A 21,322-nucleotide genomic window follows, 5' to 3' on the forward strand; every position below is an offset into this window, starting at 1 on the left:
ATATATACATACTATCTTTTGGTTACCCATTTAAATTAACTAACTATAGAATACAATTATTTATATAATAAAATTATATATAAACGCATTTTAACTCAATAAGTTCCAGCCATGCTTGGCCAGTAACGCATCACTGTACTCCTCAAAACTTCTAAATCCCAGCTGCCTCGCCGGAACACAATTGCTCCCATCCAACCTAATTATGAATTCTTTGTTGCATAAATGAGGTGGTGTCATTCATAAAATAAGCATTCAGAACAAAGGAAAAGTGAGGGCATACCCTCAAAAAAGGAAAGAACAATACACAATTGAGTAGCACCACTTCCAATGAGGATGCAACCCTGGCAATAAGAAATGTGAGAAGATTAACAAAAGAGATCATCAAGATAAGGAATAGCAGTAACATCCAACACCTCAAAAATAACAGCTCTAGCAATCTCCACAGCATCTCTCTTCTCTTGTAGTCATTATGCAGAGTTCCTTCCATTCCAAATGGCCCACACAGTAGAAGAAAACACCATAAAGATTCTCAAAAAGAATTGCATGGTAAGTCCCACTTGAAAAAAGAATCAAACCAGTCCCATACCTCCCTAGCAAAAGAACACCTATAGAAATATCAGTTCCATAATTTATTTCAGGATAAAAAATAAAAAAACAAAAAAATAGATTACATTAACTGTTATTTTCAATCTTTTCAAATTAAATTTTATTCAAAAAAAAAAAAAAAAAAAAGAAGAAAAATCGAGTTCGTACAATTTATGCTAAAGATCATTAGTCATCTAGCTGTTCACCCGACTCACATTTGGTTAAAGCTTGGTACCAGAAATGCAGAAACACCTAGCCAAAAAAAAAAGGGGGGGTCGAATGTCGAAGAAAGATATGACAGCTATTTGGAGAATGTGAACCCAATCTAGTTTAGATTAAATTCCCTTGTATTTATTATCTCACAACTGCTATTACTAACATTAAGTGTGTTACAATCGCATCTCCTTTTGTACCATGAAACATTCTGAGACTTGTTCTTGTACTAAGACTAGAAATGATTGTACCAAGAATGTTCTACCTTCACACTAGAAGTAAAACCAAATTTTCATTGTCTTTTTTTGGTTTTCGTACTCAAAACAAAACTCAGAACCTTGATTTCTTACATTCGCTACATGGAACTCAACATCTATCAATAAGGACCTAAGAATTAGCTTTATGTGATAATGGCCCTTGAAGTAGTAACTATCTAGGTGTCCCAGAAGGCCAAGCATAAACCACTGGTCAAATACCACAATGGAGAGGAGGTTTTGCATTACATTCAGTTGTCTTTGTTCCCTAAGCATTGATGCCTTTCACATCTCTTCAAAGAGACATATCCACGATTAAAGGTTTGTTAGTTCTCGCTTTTGTTTAACATTTTACTACTTACTATTAAACATATGACCCAATGTTAGCACCTATTACTTTGATGAATAATTGAACCTCCAAGTTCAGGAAATAGTTAGATCAACTAACTAATATCATATTGAACTACAACTCACCAAACTAAAACACTATACCATGTGCAAACTTGAGGATACACTTGATAAAACCTCCTTGCCTGCAATCTTAAGTGGCACCAGTTGATGCAACGTGGAGAAAAAAGAAAAGAAAAAAGCATTTATATTTGAACCATAATAAAAGAATTATAAATGGAGTAATTTAACAAAATCAACTCATAAAGACTTTAAGAGAAAATATATTATCAAGATTGAGAAGAAAAAAATTATAGATCAGTGATTACAGAAATTTAACTTACAGTAACGAGAGCTGCAGCCCCAGAAAATCCTTACCTGCCAAAATTAAAAAAATAATAAAAAAATAAAAATTGTTATCTCAAACATGATGAAATACAAGAAAAGTCAAATATAGAAACAGCATAATAGTACAAATAGGAATTGGGAGACTCAGATAAGCAAGAGAAAGAAGTGTTAGAGATGCATGTGAGTCCGTTAAAGGATATCTCAACTAACTGTGAACATACCATAGAACCTTCTTCGAAAGTAAGAAGCTTAGCAGTTTCCAAAGCTTCTTCACTGGATTATCTGAGAAGTTACAAAAGCATCAGAATTGACTAAATCTTGAATGTTCTGAAGCTTGTTCTTGAATGTTTATAGAGCAAATCTTCAAGCTTGTTCTTCATTATGGGTCCAAATATGGAGAGAGATTTGGGATGAGAGGGATTTTTCAGAAAGAAGACTTTCAAAGTTGAGTTGGGTCTAACCCTTTTTGTTGCCTTGTTTTTTTTTTTTTTTGGATATTTAGTGTTTTTTAGTTTGTAATTCTATAGAACCTCACTTAACAACATTAATTCTGCTGCATTTTCTACTGTAATTTTTCTTCACGAACTTCAAAGTTGTTTTCAATCTAAAGTTGAGCTCGTCGCTGTTCTCAAGAGAGCGCCCCCTTTATTGCCTTACTCTAATATCTCTGTACTGTTTTGACACTTGGGGAGATTTCTAGTTACTGCAAACTGTTATATTTTATAATTTATCAGAGGCATGATTTTACTTATACATCAAAAATTATATTACGAGAGGAAGAGCAACGAAAACAGTACTGTCATTCTTTTTTTATTATCTTTCCCCCATCTCTGATGAAAAGATTCATTCTGGGACCATAATAACTCTATGAGAATGTGTTTATGTCTTCGCTTGTGGTGCATAGACACTTCAAAAGTATCAATGCATGGAAGACAAGAAAAGCAACCACCATTCACCAATACCATATCACAACTTTTAATGCCTTAAAGATGTGAAGATAATGAAATACATTGTAAATTGAATAAGGAGCTTTGTACTTCACTTCTTGTATGATGTGTTTTCATTTTAATTTTGATTTTTGTGCTTCAAAAGGAAAATGACAGCATGAATAAAAAATTGAACATTTGAGTTCAAACTAAATGCAAAATAATAAGATTTTGAGGCTTACTTGAACCTCATCAAGAATGTTGAGATCCAAAACATCAGGGATGATGCTAGCACCGAAATTTCATGGCAGAAACAGAATTCTAAGCAAATAGAACCACCACCTATTTCTTAAGCAGGAAAAAGTGCTATTTACCATTCAGTTACTTGTTTCCATTTTCTAAAGCCTAAAGGGGAAATATGATATGTTCGATTACGAACTTTATAAAGGAAAGCCAAAACACATTTCCTTAGCAGAAGTAATGACTGAGGGCAGCTAAAGTCAACAGTCAGAGTAGTTGACTGGGCTAACTAGTGAACAAACAAGCAAATGATAACAAAATCAACAAAAAAACAAAAAAAAAAAAATTGAAACAATATATGAATTACTAAATAAAAATTTCTTCCTCTGGAGAACTGATAATACTGTTAATACTGCTTGAGACACAGATGTATAAGTATCTTCCCTAATGTCGTTTCTCATGCATAGTTAAATATTTACTATCTAGGCACTGGACTAAATTACAAACATCTCCACAAAACTAATTCTAAATACAGAGCCTATTGAATTAGTCCATTTCAGATTCGAAATAAAGGGTGAACAACATAAGCTTGTAGAGCTCAAGTACCTTTCACTAAATTTACTGCTTTCTGCCCTCAGAATTTTATTGCTGCACAACAATGGATGATTGTACTTCCGAAAATTTTCAAGCTCGAAGATGGGAACCACAATATAATCATTCAACCCTTCAAAAGTTCAACATACTGGTAACCAATCCAGGGAAACATATCCACAAGTAGAATATTAAAAATGTCCTGCATGTTGGATATTAATTGCCATCAAAAAACAAGAAAAAAGACAAAGACAAATCTACTGAACATATAAAATAGTGAACTCATATTTTAATCCCTTTCGTTTAGCAGAACAAATAGCATCAGTGCAAATGCAGAGTCAATCTCCAACACGAGTTCTAGAATCAAGGCATTTCTGTTTGTGTTGTCCAGGGAATACCCAGTGACAGAAAAGAAACTGTGATGGTAACTTATATTGATTGAAAAGAGAAAAACAGAAAATTCATTATGTTGCATATAAAATAATAACATAGGACTGTTTAACAGCATACAAAGTAAGTTGAATCATCCATTGCTAATTCACTTGCAAGGGTGTGGAAAATATGTTCAACTTTGGGTTGGTAGAACTGCTAAGACTTATCCCAAGTTCGACTAGTGCCATTTAAACTTGTCTAAGCTGGGTCAACCAAGCTCTAGCCTGTTCATGAACCTGACATGAGCTATTCATTATTAATAATGCACGTCCATGATCAATGGACATTTAATAATGCTTAAATAGCCATTTTAGACATTAAACAACATAATCTTCTTCTTTTTTATTATTATTATTATTTTTTTTTGAAAAATAAAAAAGAAAATAACCAATACGCGTGTTATGCAATGATGAAAACAGATTATTAGTTCACTATGAATCCCCAGTTCACTTTCCTAATTTAAGGCATATAGGACACATATTATATCAGCACTGCATCATACTGCCATCTCCTGTGCTTCAGGGAACCGACTAATCCAACACCTTAGAACATAGCAGCTGAAACATAATAATCAGTTCCATGTAATTTAGGCACTTGTTAATTTAAAAAAGGATTCCTGAAACATTTCAATTTAATTATTGATTTGATCCACACACATGCCAAAACTATATTTTGGCAAAGATTGGTGATTGGCAAATGATGCCTCAATTCTAAATTGTCATACACCACAAACTTACTTAACCTACTCATTGGTTTCATCTACTATGGTTTTATATAGATTTTATTTTTAAAAACTTCTTAGGAAAGTCTCTCAAGGGGACACATAATGGCAGCTAAGAATAACTATTTTCTGCTTTCAGTAGCACAGTGAAATCAAACTTGGTGCTGCTCAATACTGGCATAGTATGCATTTAGCTGAAACTAAGCTAATAACAACATGCTTTAGACTAGGGAACAAGTGTAAATGTATTAATTGAGAAGACAAGCTTAAGAAAATAAGTACCTGGTTTGTCAAATAACTTGGACATGTACAAAGAAACTCTCCACCGGTTAGTTTGATTGGTATGTCTTGCCACTGCCACTGCCAAATGGAGAGGTGCAGGGTTGAAGTCCCAATTGGAATGTGGGTCTCTCTCTTACCATAAGGAAAAGGAAGTATCAACACAGCAAATAGGAAGTGGCAAAAAGCGAATGAATTTCCTTGCAAAAAGCGAATGACATTCCCAGCAAATGTCAGCAAAATGGAGTTACCACTCAAATACCCCCAACCAAGGTGTCATGATCACTATGCATCTATTGATGAAAGGTATATGAAGGGCTTAAGCTTATTCTATCTTTCATTAGTTATATTACACAATAATACTTTAGTGTAATATGTCCGATAAAATGCTTCATGAAGGATGATATTTTCATACAGTGTAAAGCAAAAGGCAATTCCAAATACCAATTTAAAACTGTGTACTGTAGCTCAATAATAATGAAACTACACAATTAGACAACAGCAGCCAAAAAGAATGATGTGTGTAACTTGTAAGATATGAGAACGTGACTCACCAGGCTTTCCTTAGAATGGCACTTTCAGCTGGTTCCATAGAATACACCTAGACGTAAGCAAAAGAAAGGTTCAACAAACAGCAGTAAAATATGATATATATATATATATAAACAAGAGAACAGACACAAACAAACCTTTATCATTGAGGTTTTTTTTCCTTCTTGAGGAACTTAATTCGTTGGACCAGTCACTATCCCTATCCTTGCAACATGGGACATGGAATTTCTCTTAAGAGCCCCTACCAATTAAATCTCTGGTCCAGTATTTACATAATGAATATTAAACCTCCAATGAGTGTCTGTCACTACTGTTGTTTTCATGCATTCATGGTTATATATCCACTGAACCATATTAGAAATAGCATCTCCGCCAAACCTGTTCCAATAACACAGGATAGTCCATCTTAGATTTCCAATAAAGGGTGAACAGGTCAGAAGCTCGGAGAATTGTGATCAAATAGAAAATGTGACTTACCCAAATTTCAATATATCCTTCTGGTAACAGTCCAAGTTTCAAGAAAATTGGAGGTTTAGCAGTTCTTTGGGGAATCGATTGAAAATCTGAAGTCAAAAAGAAAAGAAAAACTTTGACAAAAGGGGGAAAAAAAGGACTTTTATAGCTTACAAGAAAACAATAAGTAAGGAGGAGGGGAGGGGGAATTTAATAGATAGAAGAAAGAAACAAATTTTGTTATATATGTTTTATGCAGTAGAGTTTAGAGCATAGTACCCGAGGGGAAGGAAATTTAGAAACCAGAGGAATCCAATGTGAGCACGAATGATGGTCACTCTATGTTTATGATTTCTTCACCATTGAGCCTTTTCCAGGGGATTCGTGAAATGTTGGGCCAATCTTCCCCTTTCTCTCTTTGGCAACGTGATTTCAGCAATGGACAATTGATTATTTCCAGATAAGAGAGGGAATTTGGTAGCCCCTCTTCTGGCAAGGACTGGAGCTTGGGGCAGTTCTGGATGAATAGACCTCGAAGAGAGGTGAGGTGTTGAAGGCCCTTGTAGTTCAGTGATTTCAGATTTGGAAGAAAACCAATACAAAGTTCGGTAAGAGTGGTAGGTAATAACCACTCCTCCGGAAATGACTCCAACACTTCTTCTTCATATGCACCATCAATGATGAAAAATCCAAGAGATGGGAGTGTTTGTAAACCCCACCCCATCCGGCCCTTCATCAGTTTCTCGCAATTAGAGATCCAAAGTGCACGTAGGTTGGATGGCAAACCTCCATCTGGAAATGATTCAACTTCTGGACAACTATGGATCCACAATTTTTGAAGAGATGGGAGGAGGGTGTGCATTTGTTGCGGCACTGACACTAGATTCTTGCAGTCATAGACCCAAAAGGATGTAATTTTTGGGCAATTCTCCATTCTAAGCTCCATCAGATTATGAAGCTTCTCGTCTGGAATTGATAGTGTTTCAAAATTTATACACCTTGAGATATCTAGAGAACGAAGCTTTGGGAAGAACCTTAATGACAGCAATCTGAGAAGATCACAGCCTCTGAAGCGCAAAGCTTCAATGGAACATGTGTGCCAATTATGCTCCTCCAACAGAAGGGGAAACTCTAAACTGCTGCAGTTGTATATGTCAAGTGTTTTCAGTGTAGCAGGTAGACCACCACTGGGCAAAGACAACTGAAAAAGAGATGAACAATCAAAGATGCACAACTCCTCAAGGCAAATGTCCATTCCCTTTGATGGTACTGCTGCTAAGGACTGTAGAGCTTCACATCTTTCGATCTTCAGGGTCTTAAGCGTCGGCGGCAACTTCATCTCTAGAGCTGACTGAAGGCACCGACAATCCTTTATCTCCAAGCTTTCAAGATTTAATAATCTGCACAATTCTGGAGGCAATTCCTTCAAGTTTGGCATCCCTGAAATCTCCAATTTCTGAAGAGAAGACAGGCCTTGCAATAGCATTGCAACTTGAATAGACAACAGTTGTTGGCATCCAGAAATTGTAAGTTTCCTTAAACAAGGGAGGTGGTTGGGTAATTCACCAATTAGCTTGGGACAATTCAACAAAGAAAGCTCTAAAAGCTGAGAGAACTCTCCCGCCCCTAATATATGCCATTCCTCCCACTCTGGCATTCCATCAAAGCTTAGTGTCTCCAGAGATTGAAATGGTTTCTTCGAACAAGAAGAAGAAGAAGAAGAGGAAGAGGAAGAAGCATCCCCATAGAACTCTCCACCCACCTTCGTTATTTTTTTCATCCCTTCAATTCTTAGATGTTTTAGAGAGGGCAGCTGCCCAATTGATGGCAATAAATAGCAATTTGCACACCTTACAAGTTTTAAGGACACCATGTTATGAAACGAATGAGTTCTCTTTAACCAATCTGGAAAGCTTGTGCACCCATAGTTAATGATGCTGAGATCCTTCACCCCAGCATGAGGCTGTAGCTGGTCAAGTACTTCTTTTTCCTTTTCTGAATCATTAGTATTACCACCCCATTCAAGCTCTAACACTTCAAGGTGCTCCTTTCCCTTCAGATTGGCCTCTGATGCATTTGGACCACTAGTTACATTTTCCAACCCTAAAATGCGGAGTTGCCCACGAAGTTGACAGAGTTCCTTCAATCCACTAATCTTTGATCCACCATCCTTGCCAACTAAAAAATATGTTAAATGTTGGAGATCTTTTAGTTTGCTCATTTGCATCGGCATTTCTATCAATCTAGTTTCTCTGATATCAAGATGGCGCAAGTTTATTAGTTTTCCCATATTCATAGGCAACCTGGTGAGATCCACACAATATGACAAATCTAATGTTTGTAAATTGCACATGGTTGTTATTGAGTCTGGTAACTGTTTGATTTTTGTCCGAGAGAGATCCAAATAGCGTAAACATACCAAACTTTCAATCGATTGAGGCAATTCAGAAATTTGATATTGAGACAAAGATAGCACCCTTAAGCATCTCAGGTTTGGCAACATATCATTTAGTACCTTATTGCTTAAGAAAGAATGCCATTCACCTCTTGAAAATCCTATGAACGACCGTAAATACTTAATCTCTTTAACAACCTTGAATTTTTCAAATGCATCAAAGTAGTCTCTTACATATGACAAATGGCGAACTTTTTTAGAGATATTGTGTGCCTTGTCATCATCTAACATAAAACAAAATTCTCCAGATACATGTCGAGCTAAATCATGTATGAGATCATGCATTACAAAATAGGAACTGTTATCACTTAATCTTTGAAAGAAAGACCTTGACAGTAGCTCATGAAAATAATGATTACCTGCATCTTCCAAAAGCATATTATTTTCATGCTGCACAAGATTTTCGGCTATCCATAACTGGACCAACTTTTCCTTCTCAAATCTGTAATTTTTAAGAAAAATTGCACAATATGCAAAGCATCTCTTTAAATGTGAAGGAAGATAATGATAGCTCAATCTTAGTGCTGGAAGAATGTTGCTTTCCTTCAAACCCCACAACTCACTGTTTAGTATATACTTCCATTCATCAATATCCAGTTTAGATCGCAAGATTCCTCCAAGTGATTTTACCGCTAGAGGCAGGCCTTTACACTTCCTCACAATTTCTCTACCAATCATCTCTAGCTTTGGATGAGACATGTAATCTCCATTCACAAATGCGTGCTTTGCAAATAATGACCAACAGTCTTCCGACGATAGTTCCTTCAAGTGACAATAACCAGGAACTGTGCTCATGGCTGATGCAACTTTATCCATACGTGTCGTTATAATAATCCTACTTTCCTGTGCTCCAGCCATGAAGGGTTTTTTTAAGAGGTGCCAAGCATTGTAATCGTCATTCCAAACATCGTCTAAGACAATCAGAAATTTCTTCCCTGCTAGGCTTTCTTTCAACTTGATTTGAAGTTGATCAAGGTCATTCTTGACGTTTGTTGATGGGGTAACAGCCTCAAGAATTTTTTTTGTTATCACAGAAACATCAAATTCATCGGAAACACAAACCCATGCTTTCATATCAAAATTTTGACCCACTCTAGCGTCATTGTAAACAAGTTGAGTAAGGATTGTCTTACCCACCCCACCCATGCCTACAATGGGGATCACAGGGATCTCATTCTTAGTTGCATTGCCAGACAATAATAATTCAATTATCTCCTCTTTGTCATTCTCTCTACCATAGACCTCAGATTCATCTACCAAAGATGTGGTTTGCAGCCTGCGCCACTGTTTCCTTCCAACATTCTCTACCAAATTAAGATAATTTTTTTGCTTGACAAACCCCTCCAACTCACTCATGACCTCTTTCATCCGGGACTCTATCGCTTCATCAGACAGATAAGCAGGAGCCCAGACAAAACAATTAATTGGTACCAGAAATTGCTTCATTAAATGGAAAACTCGACTGAAACCAACCTTACTTCTGCTTCTTTGGGTTTGGGACTGATCATCAGCTGCCAACTTGTTCTTCAAGGCCTTGGTAGCAATCTCGTCCAGCAAGTCCTCAGCATGGTAGACAAAATGTTGGAGCTCGTCAAGCCAATCTTTCACATTTTTGTTGGTAATCTGCTTGTCCTCTGCATCATCCAGCACTGCTTGAAGGGCCATCAAGGTTACCTTCAGCTTGTTTATGAGTCCATCATCAAATTTTTGCTTCGTAAAGAAGTCTATGAGCTCGCGAGAAGCCAACCGATCAAACAGCACTTGGAGGGAAGCAGAGAGAAATGCTCCACCCACCAAAACTTCAGCCATGTTCTTTTCGTCTGAGAGAGAGAGAGAGAGAAGTTGTGAGGAGCAGTAAATGATAATGTAAATTGCACAAATGTCTAATATAGCTGCTAAACATACACCCGATAAAGACAATAAATAAATTGAAGAAAAGCCTACTATGGCTGCTGCAATTTGTTGAAAAGCAGTTAATGCATCATGCAGTGATATACTCCCTCTGTCCCAAAATACTTGTCCACCTTGGGAACTGTGCATCATGGAGGGAGTATTATCTACCAAACTGCCTTGAAAATATGCACTGACAATGTCAATGTATTTTTTTCCCTCCGTATATCCCAAAATACTTGTCCACCTTGGGAACTATGCATCATGGAGGGAGTATTATCTTAACAAACGGCCTTTAAAATATGCACCGACAATGTCAATGTATTTTTTTCCCCTCCGTATAGTAGCTGGAGGTATGTAAAAGACCAAGAACATACTTGGGTCCAAAAAGGATAATAGCTGCCTCCAACATTGATGAAAAAGTTCTTCCTGATAACTATACGATACAGTAGGAAAATTGAGATTGTCATCATGATTATGTGTTGAAATTTTCTATGAAACACTAATTTAAATTTGTGAAAAATCTCCTAATAAATCATGAGTGAGTGCATTTGGGATGTTTTGTTAATATTATTTTGTTTTATTTAATTGTTCTGCTGTAAATTTGAAGCAGGAATTTTCATTGACTTAAAAGTACAGATAATCAAGGGAAAAAAAAAAAAAACTAGTAGTGGGTCAAAACCATTTAGGATTATTTTTAGTAAATTTGTTGTTTGGGATAAATTTTTGTAATATTGTCTTGTTAATGACTAAATTGGGACCACCAGGGAAAGACCTATACCCTCTTTTGGTTTTATTACCTTGGATGCTTGCTAGAGGGTATTGCATAAAGCTAAGGTTGGAAAAATAAAGCTACTTTTGGACCAATAATTCATACTACATAAGGTGAATAGAAAGTTGGAAAATTGAAGGAATCCACACTCCAATAATGGAGGATGTGGACTAAAAGAATTGGTCCCTAGTAAAGTTGTATTCATGTTTATTTCATCAAATAAAAAGTTGATTTCAAGCTGAATTGTGAGATTCATTTACTTAACAATAGCCAAGTCCAAACATTATTCAATAGAAGTACTCCCCTGTCCCATAACAGTTGTTCTTTCTATGTTTGAAAAAAAAAAAAAAGAAAGATAATGGCTGAAAAAAATTAAGGGTCAAGTGCAAGAACCCCCTACACTACAGGTTTTGCTCACATTGACCTTCCTCTACTTTTGAAATGTGAGTCCCTATTTTATTTTTGAAAAAATGTGCAAATACACCCCTTCTCACCACTTTTTGATGAAAATTGACATAAAGTAAATTTGATATCCCAATTTTAGCCCTTTCCCCTTACCATATTGCTCTTCTCACATTATATATCATAAAAACAATAACAAAGAGTAGACAGATACAAAAAATAATAATAATAATAATAATAAATCCACTTTGCAACAAATTACTATAGGTTTTTTCCATGAGCCTTTGAGTTTCTTTCTGGTTAAAAAATTATACTAGTCTCGTAGTGCTATTCTATTTTACTCACACGGGAAATATAGTCTAATATTCATCCCAGTGCATAGTCCATTAATCTGATAGTTTAGCTGCCTGGATACTGGATGATTTGATCAATAAAAAATCACCAATTAAATCCCAAGAGAAGAAGAAATTTTGAGTAGAAGTATGATATGAAAGATGAAAGAAGTTATGGAGCATCATCTCAAACTCAAAACCGAAAAAAAAAAAAAAAAAAAAAAAAAAAAAAAAAAAAAAAAAAGAAAATTGTTTTCAAGGAATGCATTGTTAATTAGTTTGGAATTTTGAGAGAAAAAATTAATAAATAAATAAAAATTCTACACAATTAGAAACAGAACAATACATAATACAGGCATATAAGTCTCAGTTTGTCAACATCCTTCCATGATAGCATATAATGATGGTTTATTGATAGATTTCAATCCTTTTTAATATGGCTTGCTATATTCTTTTACTCTGTTTAATCATTTTTATTTTTCTTTTTGTTCAGTGTCATCGCTTCACTATTAAATTGGTTCAGACAATTTAACAAACAGAGACATATCAAATACTATATCTAAGAGAATTCTTATCATTCAAAACCAGGAGATATATAAGAAAGTATAACAATAATACCATTTGGGACCGCATCCACCTTCAGAAGCATTGGTTGAGATTCATGACAAGAAGGCTGACCGCCATGGCGAAAACCTTCTCCAACTCGCTCCTCAAACTCAACCCCTCCTCCTCCTCATCACTTCCACTCAATTTCCCTTCAGTTCTACTCCCCTGATTCTCTCCACACTCACTTTTATCATCACCAACATCACTATTCCCCGATTCCCCCCTCAATCTCATCATCACCCTTATCATTCTCAACAATCTAAACCAGTAGTTTCTATATTTACTTCTTCCACACCACAATCAAATTGTTCAGCTTCTCACTCCAAACCCGTCAATTCACTTGCTTCCTTAGCTCCTTCAAATTCAAATCCATCCCGCCAAAACGTCCGATGTCTCTCCCACACTTTCCTCCTCGTCAATCCGATCAACAGGAAGCGGTCTTTGAGCTTGAAATTCGTCAGCTATTTATGTAAATTGTTCAACAAATTGGAATCTCCTTTCAATTTTAGATTCAGTACTCAAAACTATAAATCCCTAAGTCACATAAAGCGGGAGCGGGATCGAATTCGAGAACGTGAGAGCGGTAAAATTAAGTCATAAGCATTGAGAATTTGAGTAAGAATGCGTGGGAAGAGCGAGAAAGGTAACGTGTTCAAAAGGCGACACCTATTGAGAAGAATTATATGACTAACTCTATCAAACTTCACCTTCTCCACCACACTTAAATGTTGTGCAATTAATAAATTTAAATTATCAAATGTATTTCTGTTGCCTAACGAATCGTATTGGAACAAAAATTGCAATTGTCCAAAAGGCTGATGGTCCCACCTACTTTAATTCTGCATTTCAACACTATTCTTAAAAGTATTTGCCCGTAGTAAATCAACGGCCGAGATCAACAATGGACTGAAGGTTCATTATAAATCACAACGAACCTGCCTGTATTGGAATGCCGACTGCTAACTTGTTGCAGTTTCCGTTCTCCCCCAAGAAAAGCAGCAATTCAACAACAAGCGTCGTCTGGAATGTTCTTTTCCCGCACCAACACACACTCACTCACTCGTGTACAAATTTCCATTCCTACTCGCCACCTCCATCATTGGGTGCATGTTTTTTATTTTGGTAATTTAATTTAATTTTCTAAAAAAAATATTAAATATTCATATTCCGTCACACTTGATTTTCTATAGTAATAAAAATGACACAATTACTACACAAAATAAGAGTACATTGCATCTAAAAACAAGAAAATAATAATAAAAAATTCTTTTAAGAAACGGGCAAGTCTCACTTCATTGTATCTTATAAATACATGAGCTTTAGATCCATGCCTTTTATTTTCAATGGCTATATTATTACTTTTACCACTATTATGTAGGGCTGCAAATGAACCGAGCTCGGCTCGAGCTTGGGTATGCTCAGATTCGGCTTGTTTGCTTACAGCATCTGCTCGGGCTGACGAGCTCAAAAAATTGAACTCGGACTCAGACTCGTCTTAATTTTAAAAGCTTGGGCTCGGCTCATTTAACAAAAATAAATAAAAATCAAACTCAAAATTAATTATAATCCACATGCCACAACACACAGTATGCACTATCATGGAAAAATAGCTGGACTTCCAGCCTATTATCAAATCAAAGCTACTTGTTTTATTAAGAGAAGATTGAACTTACAGTACTTATAATACAATTTCATAATTAAAAAGTATGATACGTAATAAACATGAAAACACCAAAAACAAAATAGGATTTCTTACTGAAGGCAAAGATCAAGCCCCAATTTTCAGTGATGCCTTGAGACACCAACAGAGAGACCTACAGAAAGAATCGATGATGTTTCAGCTTCCACTGGACTTTCATCTTCATGGGACTCTTAGATAGAGTGGAAGAATGTATAGATTATATAATTTGTTATTATGTTTGCCCTCTGGTTTTTCGTTGGTCTCTGCCTCTCTTGGTCTTCACTTGCTCTTCACAATTTCATCATTATTGGTATAAACAATGAGGCGACTGACTACCGAGAGAATGCAAAAGAATACAGACTGACTACCTAGAGAATGCAAAAGAATACAAAAAAAAAAGGTAAAAAGTGATGAAAATTGCAACTTGCAAGAGATAAGGTGTACTGTGTCAATACTTAGGGAAAGAAAGAGATTGTGAAGAAATAATGTTTACATTATTTTATTTATTTTAATACTTGAGCTATAATAAAATTAAAGATCTGACTCACTTCATTATAATATGTATATAAATATATAATATCTAATATATATATTTATATAACGAGCCGAATTTTGTTCAAGAACATTAACGAGTCTAAATGAACTCATATTTACGAGTCTATACGAGTCGAGCCTAACATTATTTAAGCTCAGTTTGTTTGGTAAACGAGCTTACAAATTGGATTCGAGTTCAATTCTTTTACTTAACAAACGAATCCGAGTCAAGCCCTTAACAAGTCGAATCTGAATTGTCCAATAGCTCGGTTCATTCATTTGCAACCCTTAACATGTACTTCTGAAGTGGGCAAAGGCTTCGTTCCTTTTATTTCTTATTTTTTGAAATAAAGCATGTGCAACAGCATTAAAGTGAGATGCAAATATAATGATTATTTTTCATAAATAAAATTTCTGATAACTTTTTTTTTTTTTTTTATCTGTTCTGATAACTAGAAAAGTAGAAAAGTTTGCAAAACTTTTAGATTCAACTCTCTATTATTCTACCTTTCAAAAAAAAAAAAAAAACTCGCCATTATTCTGTCCAAACGAAAGATCGTGTTAACAAAATGATTAAATTTAAATTTGTGTATAAAAAATATTTTAAATGTGAGAGTAAATTAATAAAATTACAATTTTGGTTAACGCCGTCCAATAACAAAATATGATGGGTTGTATTTATATATTTTACTTACCAAAAAAAAAAAAAAAAAAAAAAAAAATTGATGGTAGAGGTTGGTGTGATTTTTGAATACATAGAAAATATCTATGTAATTTTAGTCAATTACATATGATAATTAGTAGTATAATTTATCCAAAACTTTTTTTATAAATAAATATGTTTTGAAAACTCAAGTCAACCCGGTATTTAATTATTATAAATAAATTAAATGCCTATTCAATTAATTAGTACAACCTTCAGCGCGAGTAGCTAGTTTTTGGTACTCCAACTGTATTTAGACAAAAGAGGCAGGCTATATCCGTCATTTCGGTTTGAAACCACCGCCTCAAAAGCACGTGCCTTTCTGCGTAAAGCGGTTCAAAAGTAAGAAATTTCCTTCATTTTGAGTCTCGTGTTGTGTTGTGTTGTGTTGCGCACTTGCGTTTGGGTTTATAGTTGTAAAGGCCCTAATTCTTGTAGTCTGTCTGCGATTGTTGGTTTTGGTTTGGAGATGGCGTCGTTTGAGCAAGCACCAGCAGGCGATGCAAAAACAGGGGAGAAGATCTTCCGAACAAAGTGCGCTCAGTGTCATACCGTCGACAAAGGCGCTGGCCATAAGCAAGGTTCTTACCAATCCTCTCTCGTCTCATCATCATTTTCATTCTTACCAATCTATAATTTGATTCTTTTGATTTTTGTGTTGAAAATCTATTTTTATTCTTTCTTGCAATTAAGTGATTCACACTTTTTGTTTTCAATTTGATTTGATTTGATTTATTTGCTTGATTTTCTGCATTCATTCTATTATATATTTATATTGTAATTCCATATGTTTCTTTCTGCGATCTCTTTGTCAATCGTAATAATTATGATAACACATGAAAAGAGAACATAATTAAATGCAAATATATATATGTGTGTGTATTGATAATTAATCTATTTGAACTTCAAAAAATCTTCAAATAATCCCATTTCTATCATTCAACTTATTGTAAGTTGATGGAATTACCCAACCACCCTTAAAAGTGAGATTTAAGAAATTAAGTTAAAAAAAGAAGAAGATGGTTTTGAACTAATAAGATTATCCGAGTTTGAGTTAAGACCCTAGGATCTACCATTGAAATAACCCTACTCATTTCTTCCATTCGAACCCCTAAAATCGGTCCCTTCATTTTTATTTTGTACGGGTGTAATTTGGCCTAAAAAAGGACATGTTGGTCCAAATATGTCTCATTTGGAAAAATAACAGTAGGGGACAATTTGCAAGGTTTCACTATAGTACAAGGGTTATTTGCCAAATTGGTAGTCTAGAGAGGATATTTGCAAATGTGATATAGTTGAAGGTGTTCCTTGTATTTGCGCCAAAAATTATACTTACATTAGTTATGAAGAAGACATTAGGAATAGGGCCTACAGGTGAGAAATAGACTTAGGTGGTATGGACTATTGTCACATTGACCCGTTGATGCACCCATAAGAAAGAGAAGATTAGTTTGCGCAAAAGGTAAGAGGCAAATAGGCCGACCAAAACTAACATGGAATGAATTAATTAAAAATGACTTTATAAAATTAAATATTAAAAAACATCGTAGAATGGAAAAAGATAATTCATGTGGCCGACACCACTTTTTTGGCGAAAAGGCAATGATGATGATGAAGAGGAAGAATTATACTCGGAACCGTATGTCTTTTTGCGTGTATCCTCATTCCTTAGTCCTTTTTGCAATCTATTTCACAGAAATTTATGGGTTTGTTAATTGTGGCAATGATATTGATGCGCCAGTATATGAACGCGAACAAATATAAAAATGTTGGATATATGGGTTTTTTTGCAGTTTATTTTATGGAGATTTCCATGCTTTTGTTGATGATAATATTGACCAGGCTGATTGATTTATGTTTTGATTTATTTTAGCAAGTGTGGATCTACTATACATATTCATATGTGAAGTTTTTATTTAGTTCTGCAACCTTGGTGCTGTCATTGATTTATACAGAACTTTTATGATCAGCAGCGTAGTTTTCTTTTATTATTGCTGCTATGTTTTAGCGATTTTATATCCTTATTCCAGCAGAATATCCTAATTCAAACAACATTACTGTTTTTAAACAAACTATTTTGTGTCTAATATATTTTTGGACTTGGAATGCTATGCAAGGCATGTGAACAATTTAATTTGCGAACGTAAACAACTTTTTTCTTCCCATATATTTATACATTTTTTTGTTAGTGGATTCTTTATTAAAAATTCCTCCATAGTAACCATAATCACCAGAATATGATACAAAAGAATGTCTTTTATTTTATAGTGACAAAAATCGGGCCTAACAGTTGTGACTTTGACCTTTGCTTCCAATTTTGGCGGGTGAGCATGCAAATAAGACTAAGCACATAAACAATACCACTTATATGGGAAAAGTATACAAATAATTGTACCGTATATTGGTATACAAGCACGTTGCTGAGAACACTGTTCGACTTTCTGCTTGGAACGGTGCTGATATGGTCTAGTGTAGTAGTGTGGCTGGATGTTGTAAGCTTTATGTAATACCTAGGGCTGTAAGTGAGCCGAGTCGAGCTGCGCTGAGCTTTGGAATGGTCGACCTCGGCTTGTCAAACTTAAAGTGGTGTTCGAGCTTGGCTCCTGTTTGATCAATCTCTTCCTCCCCATGGGAAAAATATTGGGTACCCTGGGGCCTGGGGGTAGCAGTCACTAAATACCCCCCACCCAATCAGAATATCATATTTCCCTTAATAAGAGGAACTTGGATGCTTTGATTGGGTGGGGGAATTTAGTAACCACTACCCCAGGGTACCCAATAATTTCTCCTCCCCATGATCGAGCTTGGTTTGACAATTTTAGGACAAAATGGAGCTCGTCTTCGTTGCTTGTTTATGCGTATCAATATACAATAGATATACGAACTTTATGTATTACATATTTTTGTATATGCATGTATGTTATATATATAATATTCACCCCAAGATGAGGGAGAACTTTTGAAAACAAAAACAAAGAGAAAAATGGAGAGAACACACTAACCTGCTTGGAAATTAACATTGCGATTGTGAAGAAGTGTTGCCATCATTTTGATCGCGAAGAAGTGTTGTTTTTTTGATAGTCGATTCGGTGGTTTCAGTTCGTGTTGTAGTGTTGTGGTTGGTGGGGTTGTTGCCAATTTCTACCTGTTAGGTTGTGGGGTTGTGCGGTGGCTAAGGTTTGTCTAAGAAATGAAAGTGAGTGAGAGTATGGAATAAAGAGTTTTTGGGCTGGGTAATGGGCTTGGGACGTGCTCTTTTATTTTCAAAATGAATGAAACAACATGAGTTGAGTTGGTTTGGGCTAGGAGTCTAGGAGTTTGTTTATGGGTTAAAATGAAATTTAAAGGCTCATAAGACTACTTAACATGGCCCTATATATATGTCTATATATATATTGACAAGCTCAAAATGAGCCATTTAGCAAGCTCGTTCAGGAACATATTCACGAACAAACGAGTCAAGCAGGGGGTTGTTTGAGCTTGGTTCATTTAATAATCAAGCTTGAAAATTCTGTTTGAACTTAGTTCGTGTATCAAATAAATGAACATGAACCGAGCTTTTAACCAGTTGACCCCGAGCTGTTCGCGAACAACTCTGTTCATTTACAGCCCTAATACCCTAAAATCTGAGATCTCCTTTTATTTTCAATACTTGAGATTTGTTTCTAATCAATATTGCTACTGTTTGTTTTAGAATGCCAGTTATTTCATGAAAATATGAGTTGATTTTTCCTTGCACTTAGATCAAGTTAAAGAACAGTGATCTAAGATATTTTTGGGCTTGCCTGATGCACATGATTTACAGGTTATTTACTTACAAAAAAAAATCATTTGCAGATTATTTGTGTGCATTTATTGGGATTTGTTGTGACTTGAAATTGGTTCAGGACATGGTGGTGTGACAAAAAACTGAAAATTAGAATTCTGAACTGTTATACTAATCAAATTATTACATTTTTGAAACAAATCAGCAATAGTTTATTCATAAATTTGATTAGTCAGAGCGTGGGAATCTGGAATGTCATAATTCTAAATTGCATTGCGAGATTTGCTCACTTTAGGAATTATTGTAAAGTTTAAATTTTAATTGACAGAATATTATCAATCTATAGGTATTTCTCTATGTAATTAATGTGAAAGTTTAGAGGTTTAACACAAAGTAAGGATTAATTGAATTTGGTTGAAGAATGGTTGGTAATACAGATCAGATATTTGTCTTTTGCGGCAACAACTACTCCAACTATGAGTATGACCATTCAACTGTAAAAGCACTTATTCTGGTTTTAGAGTTTGGACTTAGACTTGGTTTTTACATGTGCTTGGTACTGAAAGTCCTTATGCTTGGCCATGGTGCACTTCAAGTTTTATCATTCATTGTCGTTTTAGATTTTTATGTAGGTGTTTTTCATGTACTTTTATTTTTTATATTTTACTTTTGTCTATTGCCTATCCGGCTTAGTGAGATTTCGAGGTTTATACCTACGGGGCTTTGAAATTTCCAGGACCCAATTTAAATGGCCTTTTCGGAAGGCAGTCTGGTACAACTGCTGGATACTCGTACTCTGCTGCTAACAAGAATAGGGCTGTGAACTGGGGAGAGGATACACTATATGACTACTTGCTGAACCCTAAGAAGGTATGAAGTTATGCATGCTTCCTTGCAATTTTCCCCTTACCTTTCTTCGCACCTTCATTTTTATAGATAAACAAATCTGTAGGCGTGTGTACATTCCCAGATTGTGAAATTTTGTTAAATGATGGTTTGGTTGTGAATTTTTTTTTTTTTTTTTGTGCAGTACATTCCTGGAACTAAGATGGTTTTCCCTGGATTGAAGAAGCCGCAGGACCGTGCCGATCTCATAGCTTACCTGAAGGAATCGACTGCTTGATGATTTTTCCATTTTGTGGATGATAGCATCTTTTTTATACTTCGTTACAATTGGAAGAGTTAGATGGCTTGTGCCAGTTTAGAAATCTTTTTGAAATAAATAGCTACTGCCATTAAAATAAGACCCTTTTTCACTATGCTATTTCTATGGGAGAGTTGGGTCAGTAGCAGAGAATCATTTTTTGCATTTCATGAGTCTCATTTTTTGTATCCCATCTGTAGTTAATTTTCCGGGAAGGAAAGCGTCAGGATGAACTGTTATTGATACGGCTTCTATTTCTGTGATGATGGTTCTCTGAAACAAAAAGAAGTCTCTGTGATGGTGGTATACTGGGTTTGGTTATGATTTCTTAAACATTTTTGTTGTTCAAGTACTGGCTTATTTCAAGTGAATTGAGCCGAGCCAAGGGAGTTTGTCTGTTCGGGCTTGGCTTGTTTGTTTGTGGGTCTGGCTCGTCATCAGTTTGAAAAGCTCGAGTTGGGCTCGTTTGAAAGTTTGGTTTTGATTTGAGCTTGTGTTTAAGACCAATTTTGACGCTTCAAGTTTTTATGTTTACGAATAGACGTGAAAACCACCCTTGTAACATGATCTCCTATGAAGCACGGACACGTGTTATAGGGTTGAAGTACCGGTGTCGAACACATGTCCGACACGGACACACGTGTCCCAGTCTCGGACACGTGTCCGACACGGATCTACCGGTGTCCTATTTTTTTATTCATTTTTTCAAGTCGGACACGCCGGAGGACATGGTTGAGACACGTCGGAGGACACGGCTGGTACACCGGAGGACACCGGTGCAGGACACGGTAGTTCAGATTAATAAAAAAAAATGGAAGGGATGAGAGAAATACTGGAAGGGAGAAGAGAAATCAACACAGAGATGATGAATCATGCTCTGGTTGGTTATTGATGGAGGAGAAGGAAGATAGAAAGTTAAGAGAAGGAGGAGATGGCGTTCGACAAGAATTCCGATTATGCTAAAGTCTCTCTTTTCTGGTTGCGAACAGATCTCAACCAAAGGCTTGATCGTCTTTTTCTTCCTCTGTCAGTGCGTGGTTATTGGTTAATAAAAGA

The 21,322-nt window shown here is 35.6% G+C and overlaps 2 protein-coding genes across 14 annotated transcripts; one reads left to right on the top strand and one right to left on the bottom strand.

The window, feature by feature from the left end:
* Positions 1–14,534, bottom strand: LOC132300532 (putative disease resistance RPP13-like protein 1). 13 transcript variants are annotated; one of them, XM_059797657.1, is made up of 11 exons: positions 12,451–13,784; positions 6,261–10,256; positions 6,006–6,091; positions 5,666–5,906; positions 5,531–5,577; positions 4,980–5,111; positions 3,560–3,746; positions 2,009–2,069; positions 1,784–1,817; positions 1,527–1,592; positions 1–605 (listed from the first exon to the last, which is right to left on the bottom strand). In XM_059797657.1, the coding sequence occupies exons 1-2, from the start codon at positions 12,479–12,481 to the stop codon at positions 6,316–6,318; spliced, it is 3,972 nt and encodes a 1,323-aa protein (XP_059653640.1). In that variant the 5' UTR covers positions 12,482–13,784; the 3' UTR covers positions 1–605; positions 1,527–1,592; positions 1,784–1,817; positions 2,009–2,069; positions 3,560–3,746; positions 4,980–5,111; positions 5,531–5,577; positions 5,666–5,906; positions 6,006–6,091; positions 6,261–6,315. The 13 variants fall into 13 exon arrangements, with proteins under 13 accessions (XP_059653640.1, XP_059653634.1, XP_059653631.1 ...); XM_059797651.1 differs by having other exon boundaries at positions 1–590; positions 1,527–1,585; positions 4,980–5,176; XM_059797648.1 differs by having other exon boundaries at positions 1,527–1,585; positions 4,980–5,176.
* Positions 14,535–15,713: 1,179 nt separating this feature from the next.
* Positions 15,714–20,599, top strand: LOC132300534 (cytochrome c-like). Its single transcript, XM_059797660.1, has 3 exons — positions 15,714–15,937; positions 19,859–19,992; positions 20,153–20,599. The coding sequence occupies exons 1-3, from the start codon at positions 15,826–15,828 to the stop codon at positions 20,243–20,245; spliced, it is 339 nt and encodes a 112-aa protein (XP_059653643.1). The 5' UTR covers positions 15,714–15,825; the 3' UTR covers positions 20,246–20,599.
* The last annotated feature ends 723 nt before the right edge of the window (positions 20,600–21,322 follow it).

Source organism: Cornus florida, unplaced genomic scaffold (genome assembly GCF_030987335.1).
Source record: "Cornus florida cultivar Cherokee Brave unplaced genomic scaffold, ASM3098733v1 CherokeeBrave_3.0.0_Hap2_Chr03, whole genome shotgun sequence".
Taxonomy (NCBI): Eukaryota; Viridiplantae; Streptophyta; class Magnoliopsida; order Cornales; family Cornaceae; genus Cornus; species Cornus florida.

Coding starts and splice junctions, on each gene's coding strand:
- LOC132300532 (XM_059797657.1), bottom strand. CDS start 12,481: ATGCTTCTGAAGGTGGATGCGGTCCCAAATG. Junction 10,257..12,450: donor GGTGGATGCGGTCCCAAATG/GTATTATTGTTA, acceptor TCTCTCTCTCAG/ACGAAAAGAACATGGCTGAA.
- LOC132300534 (XM_059797660.1), top strand. CDS start 15,826: ATGGCGTCGTTTGAGCAAGCACCAGCAGGCGATGCAAAAACAGGGGAG. Junction 15,938..19,858: donor AGGCGCTGGCCATAAGCAAG/GTTCTTACCAAT, acceptor TGAAATTTCCAG/GACCCAATTTAAATGGCCTT. Junction 19,993..20,152: donor ACTTGCTGAACCCTAAGAAG/GTATGAAGTTAT, acceptor TTTTTTGTGCAG/TACATTCCTGGAACTAAGAT.